This window comes from Panthera pardus, unplaced genomic scaffold (assembly GCF_024362965.1).
Source record: "Panthera pardus isolate Hobbes unplaced genomic scaffold, ASM2436296v1 HiC_scaffold_2, whole genome shotgun sequence".
NCBI classification, from domain to species: domain Eukaryota; kingdom Metazoa; phylum Chordata; class Mammalia; order Carnivora; family Felidae; genus Panthera; species Panthera pardus.
In genome coordinates this window covers 34,626,309-34,652,785 of record NW_026526765.1, presented here as the reverse complement: position 1 = coordinate 34,652,785, position 26,477 = coordinate 34,626,309, and the positions used below count along the sequence as shown (strand labels likewise).

General features: G+C 41.1%; 1 protein-coding gene across 10 annotated transcripts in view; it reads right to left on the bottom strand.

Annotated features, from left to right (window-relative positions):
* The window catches only part of ZNF131 (zinc finger protein 131), a 30,783-nt gene extending 11,522 nt beyond the window's left edge, over nt 1-19,261 (bottom strand). The window contains exons 1-5 of one of the 10 annotated variants that reach the window (XM_053906976.1): nt 19,016-19,261; nt 18,632-18,769; nt 17,972-18,110; nt 16,843-16,944; nt 9,772-9,916 (exon numbers count right to left, since the gene is read on the bottom strand). In XM_053906976.1, coding sequence (XP_053762951.1) covers nt 9,772-9,916; nt 16,843-16,944; nt 17,972-18,095 — 371 coding nt within the window. In that variant the 5' untranslated portion in view covers nt 18,096-18,110; nt 18,632-18,769; nt 19,016-19,261. Of the gene's footprint in view, nt 1-9,771; nt 9,917-16,842; nt 16,945-17,971; nt 18,111-18,332; nt 18,564-18,591; nt 18,830-18,877; nt 18,902-19,015 lie in introns of those variants that run through there. The other 9 variants (XM_053906970.1, XM_053906966.1, XM_053906971.1 and 6 more) reach the window with 9 other exon arrangements.
* Between the last annotated feature and the right edge of the window lie 7,216 nt (nt 19,262-26,477).

Sequence of the window (26,477 nt, the reverse complement as noted above, 5' to 3'; positions counted from 1 at the left end):
TACATAGACAGTATAAAAAGAACTGCCACAATCCAATAAACACAAAGAAGATAACTATTAGGTGACAATTATCCATGAGTCTCATGTTTCTGCACATCTTCTGAACTGACAGCTTTTGTTCTGGACTCTCTTCAAAGATGTCTGCAGTAGAGCCAGCAATCTGGAAAGACAGAGTATGGCTCCCTCTAGAGCAGAGGGCAGCTGTGCTTACTGTCCATATAATAATATCCCCCTTTGGGCAACGTCAGTCAGGTTTGCTTGCAGCCCATTATCTAAGATTGGGCTTCCTAAGCTGGAGTTTCTTCGACTGTGATGTAATCCAACCACATGCAGAGCTTTCACCTGGGCCACTCTATGTCACCCCTGTGAGGGAGAAGGAAAAACTGGCACAAATACAAAACTCATGCTGCTTGCTGTGCAAAAAAGAAAATCTTTCTAACCTAAAAGTCTCATATCCTCTATCAGTATCTATGAAAACTGTGCAGGATAAACTGTTGGCTTGTAAATAGGGTAAAATCTCAGATCTGTCACAGTTCTTGCCAGGTTTTGGCAACAAGGACAAAATGCTGAAAAAGAGCAGGTTTACCAGAAGACAAAGAATCAGGCCTCACAGAGCAATTAATGGGATCTGAGGAAGTCCACTGGAGCTGGCAATAAACATGTTGACCAAACTGCATGATCAAGTGGGCAATGCGTCATCTTCCATTTAGTTGCTGACTGCTTTGAGTTAAACTGTGTCCCTCAAAAAGATATACTGAAGTCCGGACCCCTCATACCTGTGAATGTAACCTTATTTGGGAATCAGTCTTTGTAGATGTAATCAAGGATGAGGTCTACAACTCCGTCCTTGTAAGTAGAGGTTCATTTGGGCACACACACGAGAAAGCCATACAAAGAGACAGAAGACAGCAACGTGAATGAAGATGTGGGCAAAGACTGCAGTCACACTGCCACAAGCCAAGAACACCTGGGGCTCACAGAAGCTAGAACAGGCAAGGAAGGATCTTCCCCTACAGGCTTTTGAAGGAACATGGCCCTGCCAATACCATGGTTTAAAATTTCTAGCCTCCAGAATTGTGACACAGTAAATTTCTGTTATACCCAGTTTGTGGTACTTTGTTAGGGCAGCCTCAGAAAACTAAAACATCTGTTAATGAGGAAAAACTAGGAGGGTGGTTGCAGGATGAATACTAGAGAGTAAGTTCAAGGACAGCTGCTCGAATGGTTCCTGGTTGTTGCAAACTCTCCCAGTGTTGGGAGAGGACCTCTCTGCCAACCTGGTGGTCTGTCATAAGTGCAATCCATCAAAACAACTAAGATCCACAGGTGGGAACAGGGGTGGAGACAGAAGGTTCCACCCCTTTACAGACAAGTTATCTAAACCAAGGGTGACAAGAGGGAAATTTGCAACTGCTACTAACAAAAACAAGTTGAGTCATTAGAACTTTGGCTGGTCCACATGAGAGATGAAGGGCAACACGATGCTTGCCAAGGAAGAATGGCAACACCTGGGCAGGGCTCACTCTCCTGCAGTGTCACATCTACCTTAGATTCATTTGGAGAGGACACTAAAAGGTCTCGGGTTTTTTCCTGCAGTGTGTCCTGGCTGCCATAAAGGTGCCATGGTGCTCTTGGGGAGATTTCTCGGAGACAAACTCCCGTGATGAAGCACTGTCTAGTAAGTCTTCTTGCCAACTGGATTTTACAATGCTCATGAAGATGAGTCACTGGGGAATAAGAATCCAAAATAATATAAATTCCTGTGGTCAAGCCTCCTGAAAATCCCAACTTTTATGTTAAACCAGGTAAAAACATAAGAGATGTTTTATAACAACAGGGCAGCCAATGTCTAGGATTAAGGTATACTTTTTTTTTTAAGAAACAGAGTGCGAGCTGGGGAGGGAAAGAATCCTAAGCAGGCTCCATGCTCAGCACAGAGCCTAATGTGAGGCTTGGCCCCATGACCTGAGCTGAAATCAAGAGTCCAACACTCAACCGACTGAGCCAGCCAGGCACCCTGAACGTACACACTTTAAAGCTCACTGGCATGGAGTTACTTTCTTCCTCCATATCTCTTTCTCTTCTACCTCCCCTCGCCTGATGCCTTGACTTCACCAGCTTGGAGGAAGATAATGAGGGGTGGAGCCAAGGTCTCCCTGTTTCCAAGGGTATAGTGAAGACCCCCATATATCTATCCAAGTATGCTGAGGGAAACTCAGGAATGGAAGAGACTCAAACTTTCATGGCTCCATTAGATTCAGGTGTCCAACTAACCATCCTATCACAGGGAAAGGAGGCACTTACATTCAAGGTTTAGGGGTTTAGGCAAAGTTCACAACAGGAAAGGGAGGCTGTCTTAACCCTGTGGGTAGAGCCGATTCTACATACTGGTGTTGCCTTGACATCTGAATGTATAGCAGGAATTGGTATGGTATTTACATTGCTCTATTCTGTAAGTACCAGAGATAGACTGTCCCAAACGGAAAAGAGCCACAGGTAGAGAGGAGCTATTGGAAGAAGCTCCCCTGACAGATGCCACCAACAGCTGGTCAAGGTTTAGCACAAGCGTCTCTATCTCGTGATGCCTAAAGTTTACACTATACGGATGTCCTGTTGACTTATAAGCTATAAGTCTGTCTCAAAGGCCCTGATTTCAGTGTTAGCACACCTCCATCAGTAGGTGTTGCTGATAAACCCCCAACAAAATTCAGAGGCCTATTCACCGAGTGAAGTTTCTTGGGACTAAGTGAGTAGATTCACAACACCCAATCCCTCCAGCAGTTAAAGAAAAACTGTTCCTTCACCTCCTTCCTCTCCCTACTAAAAATGATGATCAGCATCTTATTGTACTTTTTTGGGTTGCTGGAGACAGCATGTACCTCACTCGGGCATCCTACTTCTTTGTATCAGCTCATCTGCAAATCAGCATCTTTTAAAGTGGGGCTCTAATCAAAAGGCTGCACTGGAAGTTGTCCATCAAGCTGTGGTACATTCTCTACTTCGGAGGTCCTATAACTCTTAATGACCCCTCTGAACTACAAGTCTGACACTGATGCTTTTGCAGAGTAGAGCTTCTGACCAAGGGAGGCAGGCTCCACCCACAAGGTAGACCTTGTAGTTTTGTACTGGTCAATTCCCTGACACATCTGCACGGCACACTCCCTTTGAAAAGAAAGGATTAGTGTGCTGTTGGGCTCTTGTTGAAACTGATGCCTGATTCAGTGAGGCTTTGAGGCTCTCTAGCCTGATACTGCCATTTGGGAGCACGTCAACTAGGACTTTAACGAATAGCAAGGTAAAACAAGCCCACTAAGTCTCATTTCTCAAAATAAGTCTCATTTCTCAAAGTAAGATACTCAAGAAAGCAATTGACCTCTTCGCTCTACATGGGAAAAAAAAAAAAAAAAAAGGTTGCTTGCTCCCTCACTCTGATGCCCAAAGAAAGCCACTAGATCAATGGGGTTTTTGATTCACAAATGGTTTGGCTAAACTCACGACTGATGGTATTCCCTGGGCTGCTGCAAATGCTCAGCTTTAGCACCGACTACACAAAACCAAAAGTGGATGTGGTTGCTGTGCTCAGAGGGCAGAACTCAAAAGCTTTCTTCATAGCTCTAGACAACATTCTCCACAATGAACCATGTTATACTGTATTGACTCCTGGGCTGCTGCCAGCGGCCTAGCTGTTTGGAAGAGACAGAAATCGTGGCAGATTAAAGACCTCTATCTTCAGGACCACAACTGTGGAAACAAATAGCAGCTGCTGATCAAAACTATCTGGATCACTGATTCATGCCCATGGGAAGGGCCCGTTCTCTACCAACCAGATATCAACCAGAAGGAAGAGGCTGATCAAGGCTGCACTGCCTAGACTTCCATCACGGACTCCTAGGATCCAATATTATTCTGAACATGGTGACATATCCACCATCACAGATTAAGCATAAAGTAGCCTATGTTTCTAATGTGGAAGTTGCCACTGGATGCCAGACTTGTGACACCCACCGAAAGCTGGCCTGTTTGTCTCACCGTGAAGGAGGCCACTGGACCTCTGACCCCATTTTAGAGCCATCAGTACTGCCTCACCAGTGTTGACACTTTTTAAGGTCACAATGCTGCGGTTCCAGACTGATCTGTTGGTTCTGGCCACACCACTGTGGCCCCTGAGACTAATCTGTGTCTTGTTTAGCTTTCTAGATCATTTGCAGTCTGATAATTTTGTGCCAAAACCTACTCAATAATTGGCTAACAGTCAAGGTATTGAGGAACCCTTTAAGCTCCCCACCATCCACAGACACTTGTAATACAGACAGCATTGCAAAGCCTCCTCAAACACTGACTCAGGAAGATTTCTAACTCTACTTCCCTCCCATCCTTTGTCCAAAAATCTGAGTAAGGCACTTTGTGATGACCAGACTCAGCTGTCCCCAGAAAGGGATTATCTCTTCTCATCTGCTTCCTGGGGAATGATCAAGACAAAAATGGGTGGAAAGTTATAGAAGCCTAATTGGACATTTGAATTCTGCCCTGACCATTCTTAGACACAATCCTTACCTTTCCCACCACAATGGCAACACTGGCACAGCCTGGTTGGTATCTCTTCCAGGTGACAGCCCAGTCAAAAGTGGGCTTAGGAGATTCAAACTTAATTCTAGTTCAGCCATCTGGAGTCTCTTTTTGAACTGACATCATCTTACATCCTAAAATAATGACCACTTGGCTGAATATACTGGTTGCCAAGTACACTTAAGACTGCCCCTGTGAGCCAAAGTGGAAGACACAATGGGTCTAGACGGTTTATGAAAATGACCTTGTGTCCCTGACCTTTCTGGATGAAAGGTCTGGGTAAGAGGAATGGATGACTGGAAAAGAATGAGGTTATAGCTACCAGAATGTAACACAATGATTCTGTGGAGGTGAAGAGAGAGCAACAATTCTGGCACCTGAGGAGACTTGTCCTTCTCTTATCCTTCCAAACTGCCCCCACAGCCTTCCTTGGGTAGGAAAATGCTCTGATGCAGTTCTCCCCATCTGTTGCAAGCCAACGTTTAAACTGACTGCTAGATCTGCCCTCCCCTGCCAGATGACTCGGACCATGATTTGACGATCATCTCCCTTAACTTTACCAAGAAGTCTTCTGCAAACAGCAGAGGATGGCCAAGTTCCTGCATGTTCCATGCAAAAACAAGTATTTGCCCCACTACCATTCCCAAAGCTGAGGCTCAGTTTGTGAGATGGATAATTAATTACCACTCAGGTAATTAATTCAGGTGTTGACCACCTTTAGACCCTTCTAAAAACCTTTAGACCAGATTCAATCAGGGAAAGGGTAAAGCCACATTTGAGGCCTGTGCCCCTGACTGATGAAGGTCCTACTGGGCACAAACAACTATAAACACCACTTTCTTTCCAACCTACCTATAATCCCTTAGGACCATACTTCTCATGTGCAAGCCAGGTACTAACTTCTTTCCCTCTCTAAAGTATGATGACCTGCACTTCAGGAGTGGGTAGAAGAGATCATCATCCTGTTTAAACAAAACACCACCAGTAGATCAGTTTAGTTCTCAGATGACTGCAGAGATCTCCCCAAAACGAGGCAACTTTTGGTTATTTGGGGGAGCTTCCTGGAGGAATAACTGACTTGTTATTTATGTGTGCTCCATGCATAGTTTTCCCAACAATGCGAATCATCTAAATAAAAAGGTGGCACAAAATCTGTGCCTGACGTAAGCCTATGTAATCAAGGACACCACTTGGGCCCTGGAAGGCATTCATGTCAGCTTCAAATCACTGGCCAGGGTTATTATGGATACACTTGCCCTAGACCTCCTCCCTGTGGGCCAATGAGGGACTGTGCAAGTGCTAAAAGATCTTGCTATACTTGGATTAATGCTTAGGGCTAAGTGAAAAAGGTCACTTTCCACTTAGGGCTAAAGAATAAAGCTACCTGGCTTTCTAGGAATTTGTTCAGCTGGCTGAGTCTAGGACCTTAAGAAAATGGGTGGATGGGTAAGCTCAGTGGTGCAGGGTGGCCACATCCTGCTGCTTCAAGTTCTGTTTATAGTTGCCTTCATTAAATCCAGTGTGAAAAAATTCAATGGATTAGGACCCAGTCCCTATTGGTCAGATTAATCAGAGTGGCCACAGAGTAGTGTACTCATGGAACAATTTACCAGAAGCTAAAATAATATAGAAACAAGGATATTGTTGGAAGATAGTTATGGATCCCTCATGTTTCTGCATGTCTTGTAAACAGACACTGATAGCCTTTTGTTCTGGATCTTTTCAATGCTGTCTGTATAGCAAATAGCCTTAGAAGAGAGAACTGGTCTTCCCCCAAGTGGGGGACAGGTGCATCTATAGCTCATTATAAAAGATTTGGGTTTCCTACAGCTCAGTGTTCCTCAAATGTGATGCAAACCACTGTGAGTACAGCACACACCTAGGCCACCCTGTCTCACCCCCATGGGACTTGCATGTGGGCTAAGGAGGATAAGAAAAATTGATGTGAATGTGAGAGTTCATGCTGCTCCTTATGCTGTGAGAGAAATGAAGTCCTTTTTTCTCTGACTCAGGAGTCTCCTGTCTTCTGCCAGCATTCAAAAAACAGTGGCAGGACAATTTATTAGTTTGCAAACAGGATAAAATCCCAGACCCTTCACAGTTCTTGATAATAAACCCAATTTAAAAATGGGCAAAAGATCTGAACAGACACCTTGCCAAAGAAGATAAGCACATGGCAAAAAAGCACATGAAGTAATGTTCATCATTAGTCATAAGGGAAATGCCAACTAAAACCACTACACACCTACATCAGCACAGCTAAAATGAAAAGGCCTGATCATATCAAGTATCAGCAGGGCTGTGGAGCAACAGGAACTCTCACACACTTCAATTTGGAATACAAAATGGCACAGCAATTTGGAAAGCAGTTTAGCGGTTTCTTAAAAAAAATTAAAAACATCTATCATACAACCCAGCTATTCCACTCCTAGGTATTTACTGAGAAATGAAAGCATAGCCACTTTATTTGTAAAAGGTGGAACCCTAAATGTCCATCAACAGGTGGTATAGCCATACTAGGGAACACTACTCAACAATAAAAGGTAATGAAATAGTAATACCCACAACAACACTGACAAATCTCTAAAACATAATGCTAAGTGAAAAAAGTCAACCAGAAACTACACTGTAGGAATCCATTTATATGACATCCCAGATAAAACTACAGTGATAAAAATCAAAGCAGTGGATAACTGAAGCTGGGGATTAGGGCTGACTAGAGAGTCATGAGAAACTCAGAATGATGGGAACGTTCCTATGTCTTGATTATGGTGGTGATTACACCACTGTATACAAACGCCAAAATTCAAACTCTATCCTAACTGGGTGAACTGTTTGACATGTAAATTATACTTCAATAGGCTGGCGAGGAAAAATCTATAAGGCAACTGCTGCTCCCTAACAAGTATCAGGAAGCTTCTCATACATAGCTTTAAATACACAATAATGCAATTCTAGCAAAGCAAAATAAGTCCCTAATATTTTTCCTCAGTGTCATTCAGAAAGTTGACACCGTATGCCAAAAATACTTGCATAATGCGAAAGTGAGAAGAGCACTTATTTCACCTTCTGTATCTACAAAACAATTATACAATAATCTTCTCAGTATAGAATTGCCTTAACCAGTCAATTTAACTACAACTAAATTAATTTTTATTCCTTAATTGCATTATCATTAACAGCCAACATGTAATGCTGCTTGCTGTCTTCTTGTCTTTAAAGAACTCTTCAGAGGACGCTGCATGCCTAACTGCTTCAAGAAACAATTCAGTATGTTATTGTATTTACATTGAAAAGCATTCACTGATGGTTGTAATTACTATAAAGATCCCACTCTTATAATAATAAATCTTCCCAAAGTTTCTAAATAGGCCTGGGAAAAGAGCCATGCCCAGTTGTTCTCACCTTCATCTCACAGTGACTATACACAATGAACTCAAGTCCTAACTCTTCCGAATCCAACCTAGGCTGTCAGAATGTGTTCCACTGTTCTGCTGCCAAGGACTTTCCCCACAGCTGGATACTAACTTACTAGTACGAGCAGCAAGGAGAACTACACAGATAGAACACTTTTTCAGTAGATTCTCAGCCAGGATTTAACCACATCTGATGTTGCCCTATCCGTATTATATTCCCTTTCTACTTTCATTCTGAAAAGGTATGACATCAGGTACTATCTTCAACATACCTCTATTTTGCTACCCAGGTCTCAGCTCTCTCTGCAGGAGTGTTGACCTGGTTTTAACTGGTACACACCCACCCATCCATTCACAAATGTGCACACACATACTATGTGCCAGGCACTAGGCATTAGAGAATACATACATACCAAGCTCGTGGTTTAATCTTGAATTCTGTCATCAAACTAATTACAAGTTCATTAGGAGAAATGGTACTTATGGATAATTATAATTCAATTATTTCTTAGAATTATTCTAATTTGCATCTTTTGACTAAACCATACCAGTGAGTTGGACTAAATTATTTTGCCCCACGTGCAAATGGATTTTACCAAACTGCACTTTAGTGTTACACCAATGACATCACAAGAAACACAGCCGGGAGATATTAATAACAATGCCAGTTCACATTCGGAGTACTTTATACCAGACACCATGCTGAGCACTTTACGTGCATTAATTCATTTAATGCCCATAAATAATCCTGTGTAGAAAGTACCACTATTACCCCCTTTGACAGATGAGGAAACTGAGGTGCTGACAAGTTGAGTAACTTCATTACATGGTAGAGAGCTAAGCTATTACCCAGGCAGCCTGACTCCAGAACTCTTGCTCTCAGTCACTGTATTTATTTTTATTTTGTTAACATATGTATTATCTTTATTTTAAAAAGAGACTGTGTGTACACATGTGCATGAGCAGGGGTGGGGCAGAGAACATCCTAAGCAGATTCCACGCTCAGCACGGAGTCCCAAGAGGGGTTTGATCTCACAAATGCGAGATCACAACCTGACCAGTATCAAGAGTCGGATGCATAACCGCCTAAGCCACTCAGGCACCCTGGTCACTATGTTATATTGCCACTGTTTGTTATGCAAGATGTTGAGTCTTTGTTATGTCATTTAATGTTTTAATACTTTCTCTGAGAAATTTTGTGTCTTAATGCCAGGAATGGCTCCGAAGCAACTGATTTGTTCTCATAGCCATGAATAATGTAGCTTAAGGTTTTTCTTTCCTTTTTCTTTCCATTAGGTGCTTCAGAATTCAGAGCTAGATTTAGCCCACCTAGCAAGTGTATAGACTTGAATGCCATGCATATTGGCTACTGTATTTCTAACTTCACTGATTATCACCTCATGTGGCCTATTTATCTTCATCCATTTCCTCACTATTTTTAAACAGGACTATGTTAATCTTTGTAAGCCAAATTCTTTTTAGAATAAAGCTTGGTACAATTAACAACTCAAACCCAACAAAACAACTCCTTAAAAGCTGCCTAGTCTTCCCGATTTTATTAGACACAAAAGATGCTACTTTAATTACCCTTAGCAGTTTTTACAGAAGGACAAGAAATCAAGTGTGAGAGAAAGAGCAATCAGTATCCAGAATTTTATAGATCCTTAAATATTCTTAATTTCAAAATGTCAATCCTTTATGGCATAACACATACAATAAATTCTTGACTAATAGGATGTACATGACTGAACAGAACTATCTGTGCATCACTAAGAAAATAAGTAATTACCTGACTTCAAGGGCTTTGATAGCTTCTAGCATTTGTAGAAACTCTGCTGCTTTCCATACATCATTGGCTTCTTCTTCTCCTTGTATCATTAATTTTGCTGTGTATGTGAACTCAATTAAATGACGGAAGGCCATTTTACTAACACCTGTAAAAAAAAGATGTGCATTAGCATGTTTGCCCATTGATTCAAAACTTCTAACATTTAGTAAAGAAAAAAAAAAAGCTCAGTGTTCAAAACCTGATTAGTATCTGAATTTCAGAAAATTAATTCCTGATGGAATTCTCATTAACAGTACAGTAATACTATAGCCAAAGTTCCTACCAAACTACTTTAAGATCTTTCCCAAAGGTTTCCTAATACTCTTATGAATAGTAAATAGTAAAATCTATCACTTAAATACATGAATTGGCTAACTATTACATGTCAGACATGCTATGTTTCTTGCCAGGGATCACTACATCAACTCAGCTCCAAATTTTCTTTTTTTTTTTTTTTTTTTTTTTTTTTTTAAATTTTTTTTTCAACGTTTTTTATTTATTTTTGGGACAGAGAGAGACAGAGCATGAACGGGGGAGGAGCAGAGAGAGAGGGAGACACAGAATCGGAAACAGGCTCCAGGCTCCGAGCCATCAGCCCAGAGCCCGACGCGGGGCTCGAACTCACAGACCGCGAGATCGTGACCTGGCTGAAGTCGGACTCCTAACCGACTGCGCCACCCAGGCGCCCCAGCTCCAAATTTTCAAGGGCCTTCCACAGCTCAGCAAAAAAGTTCCAAACCAGTCTGCCTTTATTTCAAGGTACTTCACGTTATTTTCCTATTTACCACTATTTTCCCTTCCAAATTTTAAACTGTATCAATCCCATACTATATACTGATCTTTAAACAAACCCTTCACTTCTAAAAGTTTCCTTGCCTTAACACTCACCTTCCTTAATGAATGCTCAGTTTGTATCTGTATAAGTCCTATTGCCCTTGAAGGCCCAATTCTAATGCCACACCCTTAATGAAACTTTCTAATACTTCCCCCAGGCTGAACTCTGTACCTGTTCTGGTAATTAAAACCCATGGGCATCTCTGGACTCTAAGTTACACGAGGGAAATGATTTTTGTCTCTGTACACTCACCTCCCAGTATCTAAAACAATGCTCCCTAAAATGCAGACACACAAAGTAGGAGTGAATAAGGGCTAAAGTCACTTCCAAAATTAAATTTCCATGATTCCAATTTTTCTTTACAAGTTTTATGGTTAGATTTTGGCCCAAAAGGATACTCTATTTCTTTGTTCTCTTCAATGCTATATATTATTGTTTCAGTCTGCTAATGCAAGACAACAAAAATCTATTGAAAGAAACAAATAGAAAACCACTTTTATTTAAGGATTTTAAGTAATCTCTACACTCAAAGTGGGGGGTTGAACCTATAACCCCAAGATCAAAAGTCACATGCTCAACCGACTGAGCCAACCAGGCCCTCCAAGAGAAAGCTACTTTCAACACTGAATTTTTACACTAAGAAATGCCCAAGTCTAAACTGCACACAATTTGCATAACTGCAAATACAAAAATACTTTTATTTTCTTCCTATGCACTTTATATACCTGAATAAGCAATCTAAAAATGACTGGATTCTTTTCAGGTTGCTTTTATTTGGATCTCCCCTAAATCTCTGTTTTCCTGTTGTCTTTTCACCATGGTATTCATTATTATATGAGAGTAGCCTGAGGTACAGATAACTAAACTTAAGGAGTTTTGATCAAATGTTTAAAAGTATAACAAAACACCTTTGTTGGGGTGCCTGGGTAGCTCAGTCATTTAAGTGTCTGACTCTTGATCTCAGCTCAGGATACGATCTCACCGTTCATGAGTTTGAGCCTCACGCTGGGCTATGTGCTGACAGGTCAGAGCCTGGAACCTGCTTTGGATTCTGTGTCTCCCACTCTCTCTGTCCCTCCCCTTCTCAAAAATAAACATTAAAAAAAACTTTTTTAAATGTGTATTTTTCTCGAAATGGAATGACACATATAATACTACAAATACCAGGCATGACTCTAAACACGTCACAAGTATTAACTCCATCCTCATATCAATCCTATGGAGAACTTACTATAATAATCCCATTTCACAGACAGGAAAACTGAGGCACACAGAAGTTAATAACTGTGACTTTGGCAAGTTACTGAAAAGATTAAACTAGAATCAAACACAGATGGCTCGACTCTTAAGCCCAACATAAGATTTTTTTTTAAATAATGTTTATTTATTTTTGGGAGAGAGAGCAGAGGCAGAGAGAGAGGGAGACAAAGAATCTGAAGCAGGCTTCAGGCTCTGAGCTGTCAGCACAGAGTCCAACGCAGGGCTCAAACTCACAAACCGTGACATCATGACCTGAGCTGAAGTCAGATGCTTAACCAACTGAGCCACCCAGGCGCCCCCAACATAAGATTTTTAAATAAGATGATGGCAGGAAACACTCCTGCTTGGAAGAGTTTGAATATCCACAGCTTAATTCACTACAGGCCCACAATCTCTTATTCACAATTCCAAAGTCCCCCAGATCTCTTAAGACCAGAAGTTTTCCCATTAATTTGGCAACAATATTTGATCTGAATGGACATTAGGCTATTTATAGTCTTTATCCCACTTAGAGTAAATATTAATATGCTACTCTGCTGAAGTATTATTTCGTTATAGAATGTCACCCCCTAGACCCCACTGGGAGTATAATGTACTACACAGACTGCATTATCTTTAGAAAATTTGTAATTTCAAGAAACATCTGGCCTCCAAGGATTTGAATAAGGAATTACAGACTTAGTTCCCAATTTTGGTTAATTAGAATCATTGCAGACTTAAAGCATGGGTCTCCGATCCTTAGAATCAAAACCAGGATAGGAAACTTTTTTTTTTTTTTATAAGCACCTTAGGTGCTTAAGTCGCCAGTCCAGCACTAGTCCTAGGAATAAACTACTGACCTAATTAGCTAACATGGACCAAACGGCTAACATGTGCCCAGGGAAGTGATGTGGTGACAGATGATGCACAGCTGCGAAAACACTTGGTTCTCTATCAGGACTACTTTGATAACTTCCAAATCTCAGTCGACTTCACTAATCCCTTGCTCCTTTCGTAAGAGAAGTGGGCAAGAGAATATAGTCTTTCTGAGTTATCTAAGGAAACTGTTAATATGAACACCTTAGCCTGAATCTTCTTTTTTTCCCTTAGGAAGAAGCAAAACAGGGCAGCATTCTAGACATATAGAGGTCATTATTCATATTTTACGGAGGGAGGTTAAAATTATAACTAAGATGGAGAAAGCACACTCCACCCTATCTTGTCCACTGATTACAATTAAAAATCCTGGGCAGAATACATAAAGCAAATACATAAGGACTCTGAAACATAAATAGAAACAAGCAGGCTGAGGACAGAAATCAAAACTCAAAAGAGCAGCAGTGAGTTTCCTGGTTTTTATTTTTCCTCTCACATATCCCAGCTTACACTTGAAGACAGCCCAAATCCTGTAACTGTGTAGCAGGTACAGAAGAAAACTCTGGCTAGAGAATCAGGAAAGGGAACAGAGAGTACATGTGTGTTGGGGGGGGGGGAGATACTTGGATTTATTCCTCTCAGCCCTGCCTCAAGGCAAGTCCCAGTTCTGATGCTGCACACCTGTGGCTGGTGGCCGCCAAGCAGACACTAATTCTTAGAAAAGGTTCTTCTTTCTGACAGAAAACTAGCAATGATCTCCAAGAACATGGAGAGAATTTTTTTCCCCCCCCTCTCATTACTTTGTCTAGAAAATGGATCCCACTATGGGAAGTCTATGTCAGCACAGGGAAGCTAAAAATCCCAGTTTTCCAGCCAGAGGATCAGGAAAAGTTGCCCCGAGGAGCTAAAGTACTGAAGTCAGAAGAGGGAGCTAGAGAAAGGTCCTTGTGAATGCAGCCTAGCACTAGCCACTGAGCTACACATGTGGAACTGACCTGAGGCAACACAGTAAAGGGTCTAAGACCTGCACTATGTATGATGTGGACCCAGGCTGGCACACCTGGCACCCGAGCAGCACAACAAAGGTTTTGAAAAATAAACTGGCATTGCATCCACAGCCCACATAAGCCCAGACTGAACCTAAACCAGGCTGACTGCCTGCTAAAAACAAAACCAAATCAAAACAACAACAGCAGCATTCTCCAGAGGATTTTAACAGCACAGAATGTCATAACATTAAAACGTCCGTGACATAGTGAAAACTTACTTGACATATCTCACAGATAAGAAAAAGAAAAGCCAACATGTCCAAGGTTATATAACGACAAAACAGTGAAGCCAGGACTACAAGGCAGGTTGTCTAATGACATGTCCAGGGCTTTCTTTATAGCCAAGTGACCTAGACAGATTGTACAGTGATCCTGAAGTTAAGGGCTTAAGAAAACATTGAGCCAAGGGGTGCATGGGTGGGTCAGTCAGTTGAGTGTCCAACTTCGACTCAGGTCATGATCTCGCAGTTTGTGAGTTCAAGCCCCACTTTGGGTTCTGTGCTGACAGCTCAGAGCCTGGAGCCTGCTTCGTATTCTGTGTCTCCTCTCTCTGCCCCTCCCATGCTCATGCTCTGTCTCTGTCTCTCAATAATAAATAAATGTTAAAAAAAAAGAAATAAAAAAAAAGAAAGAAAGAAAACACTAAGCCAAGGGGTTCCTGGGTGGCTCAGTTAAGCGTCCAACTCTTGATTTCAGCTTGGGTCATGATCTTGTGGCCCATGAGTTTGAGCCCCACTTCAGGCTCCTCACTGACAGTGTGGAGCCTGCTTGAGATTCTCTCTCTCCTTTTCTCTCTGCCCTTCCCCTGCTCACATGCGCGTGTGCATGTGCTCTCTCTCAAAGATGAAAACATTAAAAACAATTTTTTAATAATAAAAAAAAACACCAAAAGAAAAACAAAAACACACTGAGCCAAACTGATTCTTTAAACCTGAACCTGGCAAATAACAAAAACAGAAAATGTTCTTACACTTTCTCATTTGTCATGTTAAGTACTGAAGGCTTGTATGTGCTATCCTATAATGAAGGCAGCAGGTCAGAGGTACTAAGAAGTACAAGAGAATCTCAAGGTGATTAGTCTCCAGAAGAAAAGACCCTACTTCTCCAGGTATATTCCTTGTTCCAAAAGCAATGCATATTCTAGACTGGGCCACTTATTTGCTTAAAAAGCAGAAGTCAGCTCCTCTTTGAAATCTTTATCTCACCAAGGTAGACTAAACCACTCGTCCTCCCTCCTCGGCGACACCATTCCACAATAAAAGTCTCTGCAACACTCTTTGCTCTCTTTTCTGCATCTGTTGCTCATCTGTGATTAAATCTGCAAATTCTTTAGTCTGTCTCATTCATCAATTTTTCACTTCCTGGGTCCAGTACAGTACATAACACATAACAAGTATTAATTCTGACAAACAGTCCCAATTTATTAAACTTTGACAATGTACCAAACACTATGCTCAGCGCTCTGCACATGTTATTTCAAGTAATTGTGACAAGCCTATAAAGAAATGAGGAATTTTCAGATGAAAATTTTATTCCTCTCAGCCCTGCCTCAAGGCAAGCTGTCTATGCAACTAAGGTAAAGTAACCTGCCTGGCGTCACAAAGTACCTCAGGTAAATAAATGGATGAAATCTTGCCCTGTAACAGAAACTAATACCGTATAGGCAGCTAGATTCTCACTTTAGTAAGCTTCGTGGATTTCCATTATGCCTGTGGCTGTCCATCACAGATAATGAAAAGATTATCTATGGATGTATCAGCCAGAATGCTAAACTGGAATGTAAAGCCACCCCCCCAAAAGGAATATGCTTAAGTTTTCACATTTTCTTTACTCCCCAGGGCACCAAATTTTCCCAAGGGAACAGTGTTTCTAGGCAACTCGTTCATAACAAATATATATATACACACACAGTGAAGAAGATACAAAACCAAAGCTCAAGAACACTGGAAAAGCTAAAGTTCTGTATTTATGTAGACAAATATTTCCTACAGTTTTGGATGGTGGGGAGGGGTAAGTAATGTCATATCAAAAGACAAAAGCATGGTAATTAATACACAAAGTGAATCCCTTCCTAGCTGGGCAACACTGAGCAAGTAACCATTTGGAGCCTGTTCCCTGATGTATAAATTGGAAATAATACCACTTACTTCAAAGGATTGCTTTAAACCTCAGAAAATGCACCTAAACTAAATAGCACTATAGCTAGCACTTGGGAAGCTATTATCACAAAAGTCAAACAAGTGCAAAAATCACTTTCTACTTTAAGGTTGTATCTACTGAACGATTCCTTCCATCCCAGACTCTATATCCACTACAACTTCTGAATGCTGCTTCGGTTCATCTTTCCTAGCCTTTTCCATATTGTGGCAGCACACTTCATCTTGCGCATGTCATAAGTACCTCTGCTAATAAAGCAGCTCTACTGTAACCTGTGGCATTCCCACCAGTCTGAAACATAAGCCCACTGAACAAAAATGGGAATTCACTTCTAATACATGTTTTCAAAAGAGTGAGCACTGGTCTCAGAAGTTGAAAAAGACTCTTTTATGAGATCAACATCTACCATCTAAAGTAAGGGTTTTCCCTGGCGGATCATTTTACCATGCACTTTACGGAAAGCAAGAATTCTCAAGTGTCAAAAGAACAATTTATCCAGTCAAGTAACAGGAACCACTGATACCTATTTCCTACAGTACCTTGCTAAAGTAACACTTCTTCATTAATTATTATAATGTTTGCTAAATATTGTATTTATAACAAGCATTTACCAGGGCACCTGGGTAGCTCAGTTGGTTAAGCGTCTTCAGGTCATGACCTCATGGGTTCGTGAGATCCAGTCCCAAGCCCTGTGTCCCGTGTACCCTGTCCCCTGTGTCGGGCTTGCATTGCCAGCAAGGAGGCTGCCAGGGATTCTCTCCCTCCCCTTTCTCTGCCTCTCCCTCCCCCATTTGCATGTGTGCACACGCATGGGCCCTCTCTCCAAATAAGTAAATTAATTAAAAAACAAACAAACAAACAAAAACAAGCATTTACCTTCAATCTCCACCAAAGGTTCCTGAGTAAACTCCTGAAAGAATTTGTAGAAGAACTTACTGCAAGCAGCCAAAACAGCTTTGTGGGCCTTAAAATGGTGTCCTAGATTAAAAAAAAAAAAAAAAAAAGAGTATCATATGTATTCAAAAATCAAAAGTAAAACCATAAAACAAAGTAGTAAATTATATAAAGATCTTTCTTCATAATACAATCATAAGACTATATAAATTACGAAACTAAAGTCAGAACATTCTAAGCAGCTATCTTGATAAATTTCAATTTCAATTAAACATTGAACCCAATCTTTACCTCAAAGACCTCATAAAGTCAATTTATAAAAGCCAGTTTATAAAATTAAAAGAGATAAGAGAAGCTTCTTACTACTTAAAGAGTGAAAGGCATATCGGATTCAGTTTAAACTGCTAAATATAAACACAACCCAAAAAGTTATACATCACTTGGAAAGAGACAAAAAAAACACAGAATAAACATAATGCTGGATGTATCTGCTATGGAAAACATGTTAATATACCTAATATTTGGAAGCAGCAGATCTACAGTAAGCAGATCTATAATAAATAGCTTGCCTTGAGGAGTCTATTTTCACTAAATAGAAAAGATACCCAAGCTACGTTTGTCTCCATTATAATGACAACTCCTAACACTGGTAAAGACCCCATTTGATTTGTACCCAAAGAGGGTACAAATGCTGCAAAGGTATGTCTCACGTTCTCCCTCCAAGACCATTTGGGAAGGTAGGAACAATCAACACTTCTCAAATGATTGTTGTGAAAGGCTCCTTAAAGAAGTTTATGAGCAGAAAGCTATTAACCAAACATTTAGAGACATCCTCTCTATCTCCACGCCATCATCTTACACTAATGTGTGCAATAGGGAAACTTCAAGAGGCTGCAACAAGTTAAGATGTGATGATTATGTTGAAAGCATGACTAGCCAACTAGCCTTCTGCAACACGGTCTATGTGAGTGGCCACTGACAAGTACCCCCTCGTCCCAGCGCACACTCAATAGGCACAGTCCACAGAGGGTTGGGTATAAAAGGCGGGTGGGGGAAGGGGAGAGAAGAACGGTAGCCACAAATTCACTGCTCTGCCCACCACCCTACCCACCATCGACAATCAGGGTGATGTCAGTAAACCGATCCTGCTCTCGCTGTTCATTCAATCGGTCCAGGATCATTTTATGATGTTCCGGGAACTCCTGAAGGCATTCCATCGTCTCTTCGGCCTCCATGGCCGTCGGGCTGCTCTACAAAAGAGGAGCATGATAATGTACACCCATGAGCTCGGGCCGAGGCACAAAACCCCTAAAGCATAAAACAACAAAACCCAAAACCCCAGCTACGTGAAAAGAAGGGGTGGGGGGAGGGTGAGGCAAGAGGAGAGGAAGGCGAGGGAAGAAAGAAAGGCGAGCCGGGTGGCCGCCGCGCGTTGGGGGCCGGAGCCACGGCCGCGGGACTCCGAGCCTGACCTAATTGGAGTCGGGAGACGCGAGCTGAAGCGGGGTGGGCAGAGCGCCGGAGGCTCCGGGCGCCGGGGCGCGCAAGTCCGGCAGGGGAAGGGACCCGACAGCCGTGGCGGCGCCCTAACGGCCCGCCAAGCCCCTCTGCCCGGCCCTGGCTCCTGCGGCCCCGGACCCGGTCCGGCCCGCGGCCCACAACGACTCCCGGGTCGCCTCTCCCTCCCCCGCCCTCCCTCTTCTCCCCCGCCCCGACCGGGCCGGCACTCACTCAGCGAAGGAGGAGCGGCCCGGGCCTGCGCGTCACTTACGTCGACGTACTGCGTCACCGCGCTGGGCTCCGGCTGACGCGGACGCCGACCAAGCGCCGACCACGGAGCGAAGAAGCCACACCTCCACCGCCCGGCTAGTGGCGGATTTGGCGCTCGGCGAGGGTGAGGCGGCCAACGCTGGGAGGAGGAAGTCGGGCTGTGCTAGGGTAGAGCCAGTTGCGGGCCAGGCTGTACCCGGGGCAGGGATCCTAAATCATAAATCCTAAACCCCGCCCTTCCACCCACCTTCGCAGGACTCCAGGTGTGAGCGCTTCCGACCCGGACCTCGAAATAAACTCACAACTCGTCCCGGGTGCGCTTTTATTCCGCGGCTCCTCCCGCCCCGCCCCCTTCCCTCCCAAGCCTTGGGTGGGCCCGCCTTACCTAGCTCTTGATCCTCCCTCTCTCCTCTCTGGCCCTCGGATCTTCCCGGCTCTCACCTCTCTGGGCGAAACTGAACCCACACTGTTCCCTACCCCTAAATAGCGCCTCGCCCTCCATTTCCTCACGATTGCCCGGGCACTGCTTCTGCTGGGTCCGACCGGCACACGTGCGCTCGCTCCGAGACCCTGGCGGCCGCGGCGCGGGCGGCGGCCACGGGCGCGAGCACGTTCCGGCCGCCTGGGACCTTCCTCCCCGGTGCCCGCCCTCTCCGCGCTCTGCAGGCGGCACGTGCTTGCTAGGCTTGGGACCTAGATCTGCTCGGATTATTTACACATGATGCTATTACTACAGCTCTCCACTCCCAACCCCTGCGCTTAAAGAGACCAGTGACCTACAATCAGCCTCTCTTCCCTGGGTCATTCATTCATTCATCCGAAAAAAATGCTTTTGGAGGGTAACAGTCGAGATTTACTTTTTCTCGCAGAAGAAAATAGAGTGAGGATTAGGGAAAGACTCAAAATACCTGGTTATATGCAAGGGTGAGTGTAATCATTGTTTCAACAGACATTTATTTATTGAGAGCCAGCGCTGTGCTAGGCACTGTTTAAGGGACTGAGAAATTAAGTGGTGAATAAGGCGTATGTAGTTTGTTCCTTTCTAATCTTAGTCTGATGGAGTAGATAGATCTTTTGTACAGTTAATTGCCTGGATGCAGATTTCTGAGTGTTATGTGAGATGTGAAGAACAAGGTAATCTGGGGCGGGGAGTAGGGCTCCTTGAGGAAAACTAGTGACCTGTAAGAAGCAATATGAAGTCTGAGTGTTTTTACGCCAAGGGTACACAGCGCATTCAGAGACAGCGAGATTATAGCATTCGAAGAACTAAAAAAGAATGTTGGTGGGGCAGACCCACCGGGGCCTGGTAAACAGTGTTAAAGATGATAGATTTTCTTATAATCACAAAGGGAAACCTTGAAGGTTGAGGAGGATAGTGACATACAAAGATTTACTTTTTAAAGAGGTAGTTCCAGCCCCAATATGGAGAATAGTCTAATAGGTGAAGATGCAAGTAGAGACCAGAGGGAAGCTGTTAGTAATCTGGATTAAATCGTGGTGGCAAATGGGATTAGAGAATTGGATGGAATCTAGAAATAGAATCAACATTGACTGGAAACATGTCATGGGTACTAAATAAATAATGTTGGATATATTCATGGTAAGAGAAAAAACACTCAAGGATGGCTCCTAGATTTCTGGCTTGAGTGGATGGATTGTTGGTACAATTTACCAAAATAGAGAATATAACTGGAAAAAATGATTGGGGAGAAAGGATGGGAAGGGGAGAGATGATTTTAAGGAGACAACTAAATACAGATGATGTCAACAAGGCATTTTATATATGGACCTGTATAGAATTTAGGGGAGAGAGCTAGCCATAGGGATTTGGAAATTTTTAGCATAAAGTGGATATTAAAGCCATGGAAACAGATTTTTTTTTTTCATCTATCCTAATGCAAATTTTGTTTATTTATTCATTCATTCATTCTTTAGTTCCAATATAGTTAACACACAGTGTATTAGTTTCAGGTGTGCAACATAGTAATTCAATAATTCCATACATCCCCCAGTGCTCATCAGACAAGTGCACTTCTTAATACCCATCCCCTATTTCACCTGATCCTCCACCCACCTATCCCTGGTAACCATCAGTTTGTTCTGTATAGTTATAGTTAAGAGTCTGTTCTTTGGTTTGTCTCTTTTCCTTTGCTCATTTGTTTTGTTTCTTAAATTCTACATGAGGGAAATCATCTGGTGTTTGTCTTTCTCTCACTTATTTCACTTAGCATTATACTCTGTAGCTCTATCCATGTCATTGCAAATGGCAAGATTTCATTCTTTTTAGGGTTGAATAATATTCCAGCGTGTGTGTGTGTCACTTCTTTATCCTTTCATCTATCAATGGATACTTGAGCCACTTTCATAATTTGGCTATTGTAAATAATGCTGCTATAAACTTAGAGGTGTATGTATCCCTTTTTTTAAAAATGTTTTTTTTATTTTGGGGAGAGTGAGTACACAAGTGGGGGAGGGACCGGGGGCGGGGGGGAGGCGGGACGGAGGATCAGAAGCAGGCTCTGCACTGACAGCAAAGAGCGCAATGTGGGGCTTCAACTCAAGAACCCATGAAATTATAACTTGAGCTGAAGTCACTCAACTGACTGAGCCATGCAGTTGTCCTGCATATATCCCTTTGAATTAGTGTTTTTGTATTCTGTGGGTACACACTAGTGCAATTACTGGATTGCAGGGTAGTTCTATTTTTAATTTTTTGAGGAATCTCCATATCATTTTCTATAGTGGCTGTACCAGTTTGCACTCCTACCAACAGTGCAGGAGGGTTCCTTTTTCTCCACATCCTCACCAATATTTGTTGTTTTTGTGTTTTTTATTTTAGCCATCCTGACAGGTGTGAGGTGATAACTCATTGTGGTTTTACTTTGCACTTCCCTGATGATGGGTGATGTTGAGCATATTTTCATGTGTCTGTTGGCCATCTATGTGTCTTCTCTGGAGAAATGTCTCTTCATGTCTTCTGCCCATTTTTAAATTGGATTATTTGGGGTTTTTTGGTATTGAGTTATGTAAGTTCTTTATATATTTTGGATACTAACCCTTTATCGGAGATGTCATTTGCAAATATCTTCTTCCATTCAGTAAGTTGCCTTTTAGTTTTGTTGATGTTTCCTTCACTGTGCAGAAGTTTTTATTTTGATGTAGTTCCAATAGTTTATTTTTACGTTTATTTCCCTTGTTTCAAGAGACCTATCTAGAAAAATGTTGCTATGGCCAATGTCAGAGACAGTACTGCCTGTGCTCTCTGTAGGATTTTTATGGTTTCAGGACTCCCATTTAGGTCTTTAATCCATTTTGAGTTTATTTTTGTTTATGATGTGTGAAAGTGGTCCTGTGTTATTCTTTTGCATTTATCTGACCAGTTTTCCCAAAACCATTTGTTGAAGAGACTGTCCTTTTCCCATTGGGTATTCTGCCCTGCTTTGTCAAAGGTTAATTGACCATATAATTGGGTTTCCTATTCTGTTCCATTGGTCTATATGTCTGTTTTTGTGCCAGTACAATACTGTTTTGATTACTACAGCTTTGTAATATAACTTGAAGTCCAGAATCATGAAATCTCCAACTTTCTTTTTCAAAATTATTTTGAATATTGGGGTCTTTTGTGGTTCCATATAAATTTTAGGATTGTTTGTTATCTTTCTGTGAAAAATGCTGTTGGTATTTTGATAGATTACATTAAATCTGTAGACTGCTTTGGGTAGTATAGACTTTTTTTTTTAAGTTTTCATTTATTTATTTGAGAGAGAGGTGTGTGTGTGAGCTGGGGAGGGGCAGAGAGAGAATTCCAAGCTGGCTGCACACTGCCAGCACAGAGCCTGATGCAGGGCTTGAACTCACAAAGCATGAGATCATGCCCTGAGCCGAAACCAAGAGCTGGACACAACCGACTGAGCCACCCAGGTGCCCTGGGTAGTATAGACATTTTAACAATACTTGTTCTTCCAATCCATGAGCGTGGAATGTCTTTCCATTTCTTTGTGTTATCTTCAATATCTTTTATCAATATTTTGTAGTTTTCGAAGTATAAGTCTTTCACCTCTTTCATAAGTTTATTTCTAGGTATGTTATTATTTTTGGTGCAGTTGTAAATGGGATTGTTTTCTTAATCTCTCTTTCTGCTGCTTTATTATTGGTGTATAGAAATTCAACAGATTTCTGTCCAGTGATTTTGTATCCTGAAACTTTACTGAATGCATTTATCAGTTCTAGTAGTTTTTTGGTGGAGTCTTTTGGGTTTTCTATATATAGAGTATCATGTCATCTGCAAATAGTAGCAGTTTTACTTCTTCCTCACCAATTTGAATGTGTTCTGTTTTTCTTGTCTGATTGCTGTGGCTAGGATTTCCAGTACTATGTTGAATAAAAGTGGTGACAGTGGGCATCCTTGTCTTCTTCCTAACCGTAAGGGAAGAGCTCTCAGTTTTTCCCCACTGAGTATGATGTGGGTTTTTCACAGATGGCCTTTATTATGTTGAGGTATGTTCCCTCTAAACTTACTTTATTAAAGGCATTTATCACGAATGGATGTTGTACTTTGTCAAATGCTTTTTCTGTGTCTATTGAAATGATCATGTGGTTTTTATCCTTTTTTCTTATTGAGATGATGTATTATGTTGATTGATTTGAGAATATTAAACTACCCTGGCAATCTGGGAATAAATCCCACTTGATCATGGTGAATGATTTTTTTTTGATGTATTGTTGGATTCAGTTTGCTAGTATTTTGTTGAGGATTTTTGCATCTATGTTCATCAGAGATATTGGCCTGTAGTTATTTTTTCCTGTGGTATCTTTATCTGGTTTGGGTGTCAGGATGATACTGACCTCATAGAATGAATTTAGAAGTTTTCCTTATATTTTTTGGAATAGTTTGAGAATAGGTATTAACCCTTCTTTAAATGTGTTTGGTAGAATTTGCCTGTGAAGCCATCTGGTCCTGGACTTTTGTTTGTTGGGAGTTTTTTGATTACTGATTCAATATTCTTACTGGTAATCAGTCTGTTCAGACTTTCTATTTGTTCCTGCTTCACTTTCGGTAGGTTATATATTTCTAGGAATTTATCCATTTCTTCTAGGTTGTCCAGTTTGTTGGCATATAGGTTTTCATACTATTTTCTTACAATTGTTTGTATTCCTATGGTGTTGGTTGTTACTTCTCCTCCCTCATTTGTGATTTTGTTTGAATCCTTTCTCTCTCTCTCTCTCTCTCTCTCTCTCTCTGAATCTGGCTAGAGGTTCATCAGTTTTGCTGATGTTTTGAAAGAAACAGCTCCTGGTTTCATCGATCTGTTCTATGGGTTTTTTTAGTTTCTATATCATTTATTTCTGTTCTAATCTTTATTATTTCCTTTCTTCTGCTGGTTTTGGGTTTTTTTGTTCTTTTTCTAGCTCCTTTAGGTGTAAAGTTAAGGTGTTTATTTGAGATTTTTCTTGCTTCTTCAGGTAGGCATATATTGCTATGAACTTCCCTCTCAGAACCACCTTTGCTGCATCCCAGAGATTTTGGACCATTTCATGTGTTTTCATTTTCATTTATTTGTATGTACTTTTTGATTTCTTCTTTGGTATATTGGTTGACCCATTCATTATTTAGTAGCATGTTACTTAATCTCCATGTATTTGTGGTCTTTCCAGACTTTTTTCTTGTGGTTGATTTCTAGTTTCATAGCATTGTGGTCAGAAAAAATGCAGGTATGACTTTGATCTTTTTGAATCTGTTGTGGCTTGTTTTGTGGCCTAATATGTGATCTGTTCTGGAGAACGTTCCATGTACACTTGAAAAGAATGTGTATTCTGCTGTTTTAGGATCAAACATTCTGGTGCTCACTTCGGCAGCACATATACTAAAAATAGGATCAAACATTCTGAATATATCTGTTAAATCCATTGGTCCAGTGTGCCATTCAAAGCCCCAGTTTCTTTGATGGTCTTCTGTTTGGATGATCTATGCATCAATGTAAGTGGGGTGTTAAAGTCCCCTACTATTATTGTATTACTATCAATTAGTCTCATTATGTTTGTTATTAACTGTTTTATGTTGGGTGCTCCCATGTTGGGTGAATAAATTTTTACAATTGTTACATCTTCTTGTTGGATTGTCACCTTTATTATTATATAGTCCTTCTTTGTCTCTTCTTGCAATTTTTGTCTTAAAATCTATTTTGTCTGATATAAGTATTGCTACTCGGGCTTTCTTTTGACATCCATTTGCATTATAAATATTTCTCCATAGCCTCACTTTCAATCTGCAGGTGTCTTTAGGTGTGAAATGTGTCTCTCGTAGGCAGCATATAGATAGGTCTTGTTTTTTTTTTTTTTATCCTATGTCTTTTGATTGGAACATTTAGTCTATTTACATTCAAAGTAATTATTGATAGATATGTATTTATTGCTATTTTGTTACTTGTTATGTGGTTGTTTTGTAGTTTTTCTCTGATCCTTTTGGTTTGCTCTTTTTCTTTAGTGATATACTTTGATTCCTTTCTCTTTATTCTTTGCATATCTGTTAGTGGTTTTTGATTTGTGGTTACCATTAGGTTTGTATATAACCTCTTCTGCATATAGCAGTGTATATTAAGTTGATGGTCGCTTAAGTTTGAACACATTCTTTACTACTCTTTCCCCAATATTTTGTGTATTTGTATTTCATATTTTACATCCTTTTATTTTGTGAATCCTTTGAGTTTTTACAGAAATACTTATTTTTACTGCTTTTGTGTTTCCTTTTTTTATACTCTCTTTTCTTACTGTAAAGTATGGCCTTTAATTTCCACCACAGAGTCTTTAATATTTCTTGTAGGGATAGTTTAGTGGTCATGAACTCCTTTAGTTTTTGTTTGTCTGAAAAACTCTTTATCTCTCCTATTCTGAATAATAGCCTTGCTGGAAAGAGTATTCTTGGCTATTGTTTAAAATTATCATCATTATTCACATGGTGTTTTTCAAGGTGAAGAAACTACACACAGAAATAGGCTTTTGAAAATTCTAGTCTATAGGACTACTTTCCTATACAACAATTGGGTTAGGATAAATAGAAACTCTCTCTCTATTTGGGATTCAAACTATCTAGTTCACAGTCTTCATCACTTTCTAAGGTCTTAAATCTAGTTCATATCATTCATTTTTACTTGCCTTGTTTTTAGAGCACATGCATTTGGACTCTTGGTACACACGATCACAATGGAAGAGGGTGTAGAATTTTATCCCTGCTAAGTATCGATGTTTATGGGTGGAGTACAAAAGAAGAACCTCAAAGGACAACATGGCAGCTGGAGAAAGGAGGAAGAACAGGTCAGTGTTTCAAAAGAGAGGTTGTGGTCAGCAGTGCCAGATGCTACCAAGTGGTCAAGCTAACTAAATAAAGATTAGCAAGGGTTGGTCCATTAGATTTAGTATCATGATGTGTTTGGTAGAAGACCTTAGCAAGAACAGTTTTTAGTTAACTTCCCTGGAAGGTGGTAGTGGTGGTGAGAAGCCTGTATCCAAGTAGGTTAAGGAATAACTAGAAAAATAAAATGAAAGGATAATGATAGAATTCTCATTAAAAAATGAGGGAGGAAAGGGAGGGGTACATGTGGGTCAAGCTAGTTTTGTGTTTGGGGATGGGAGAAACTTAAGCAATTTAAACGCTGATGGAAAAAGGATCCAGTAGAGGAAGATGATGAAACTACGTAAGGAAAAGGGGCTAATTGTGTAAGAGAAGAAGAAACTGGAGAAAGTGATGTTGAGAGGATATGTGAATGAATCAGCCTTAGACAGAAGGAAGGACATGTCTTATCATTGAAAAGATTAATAGAGTGAATGCTCTTAGGAGTGTGGATTTGCTT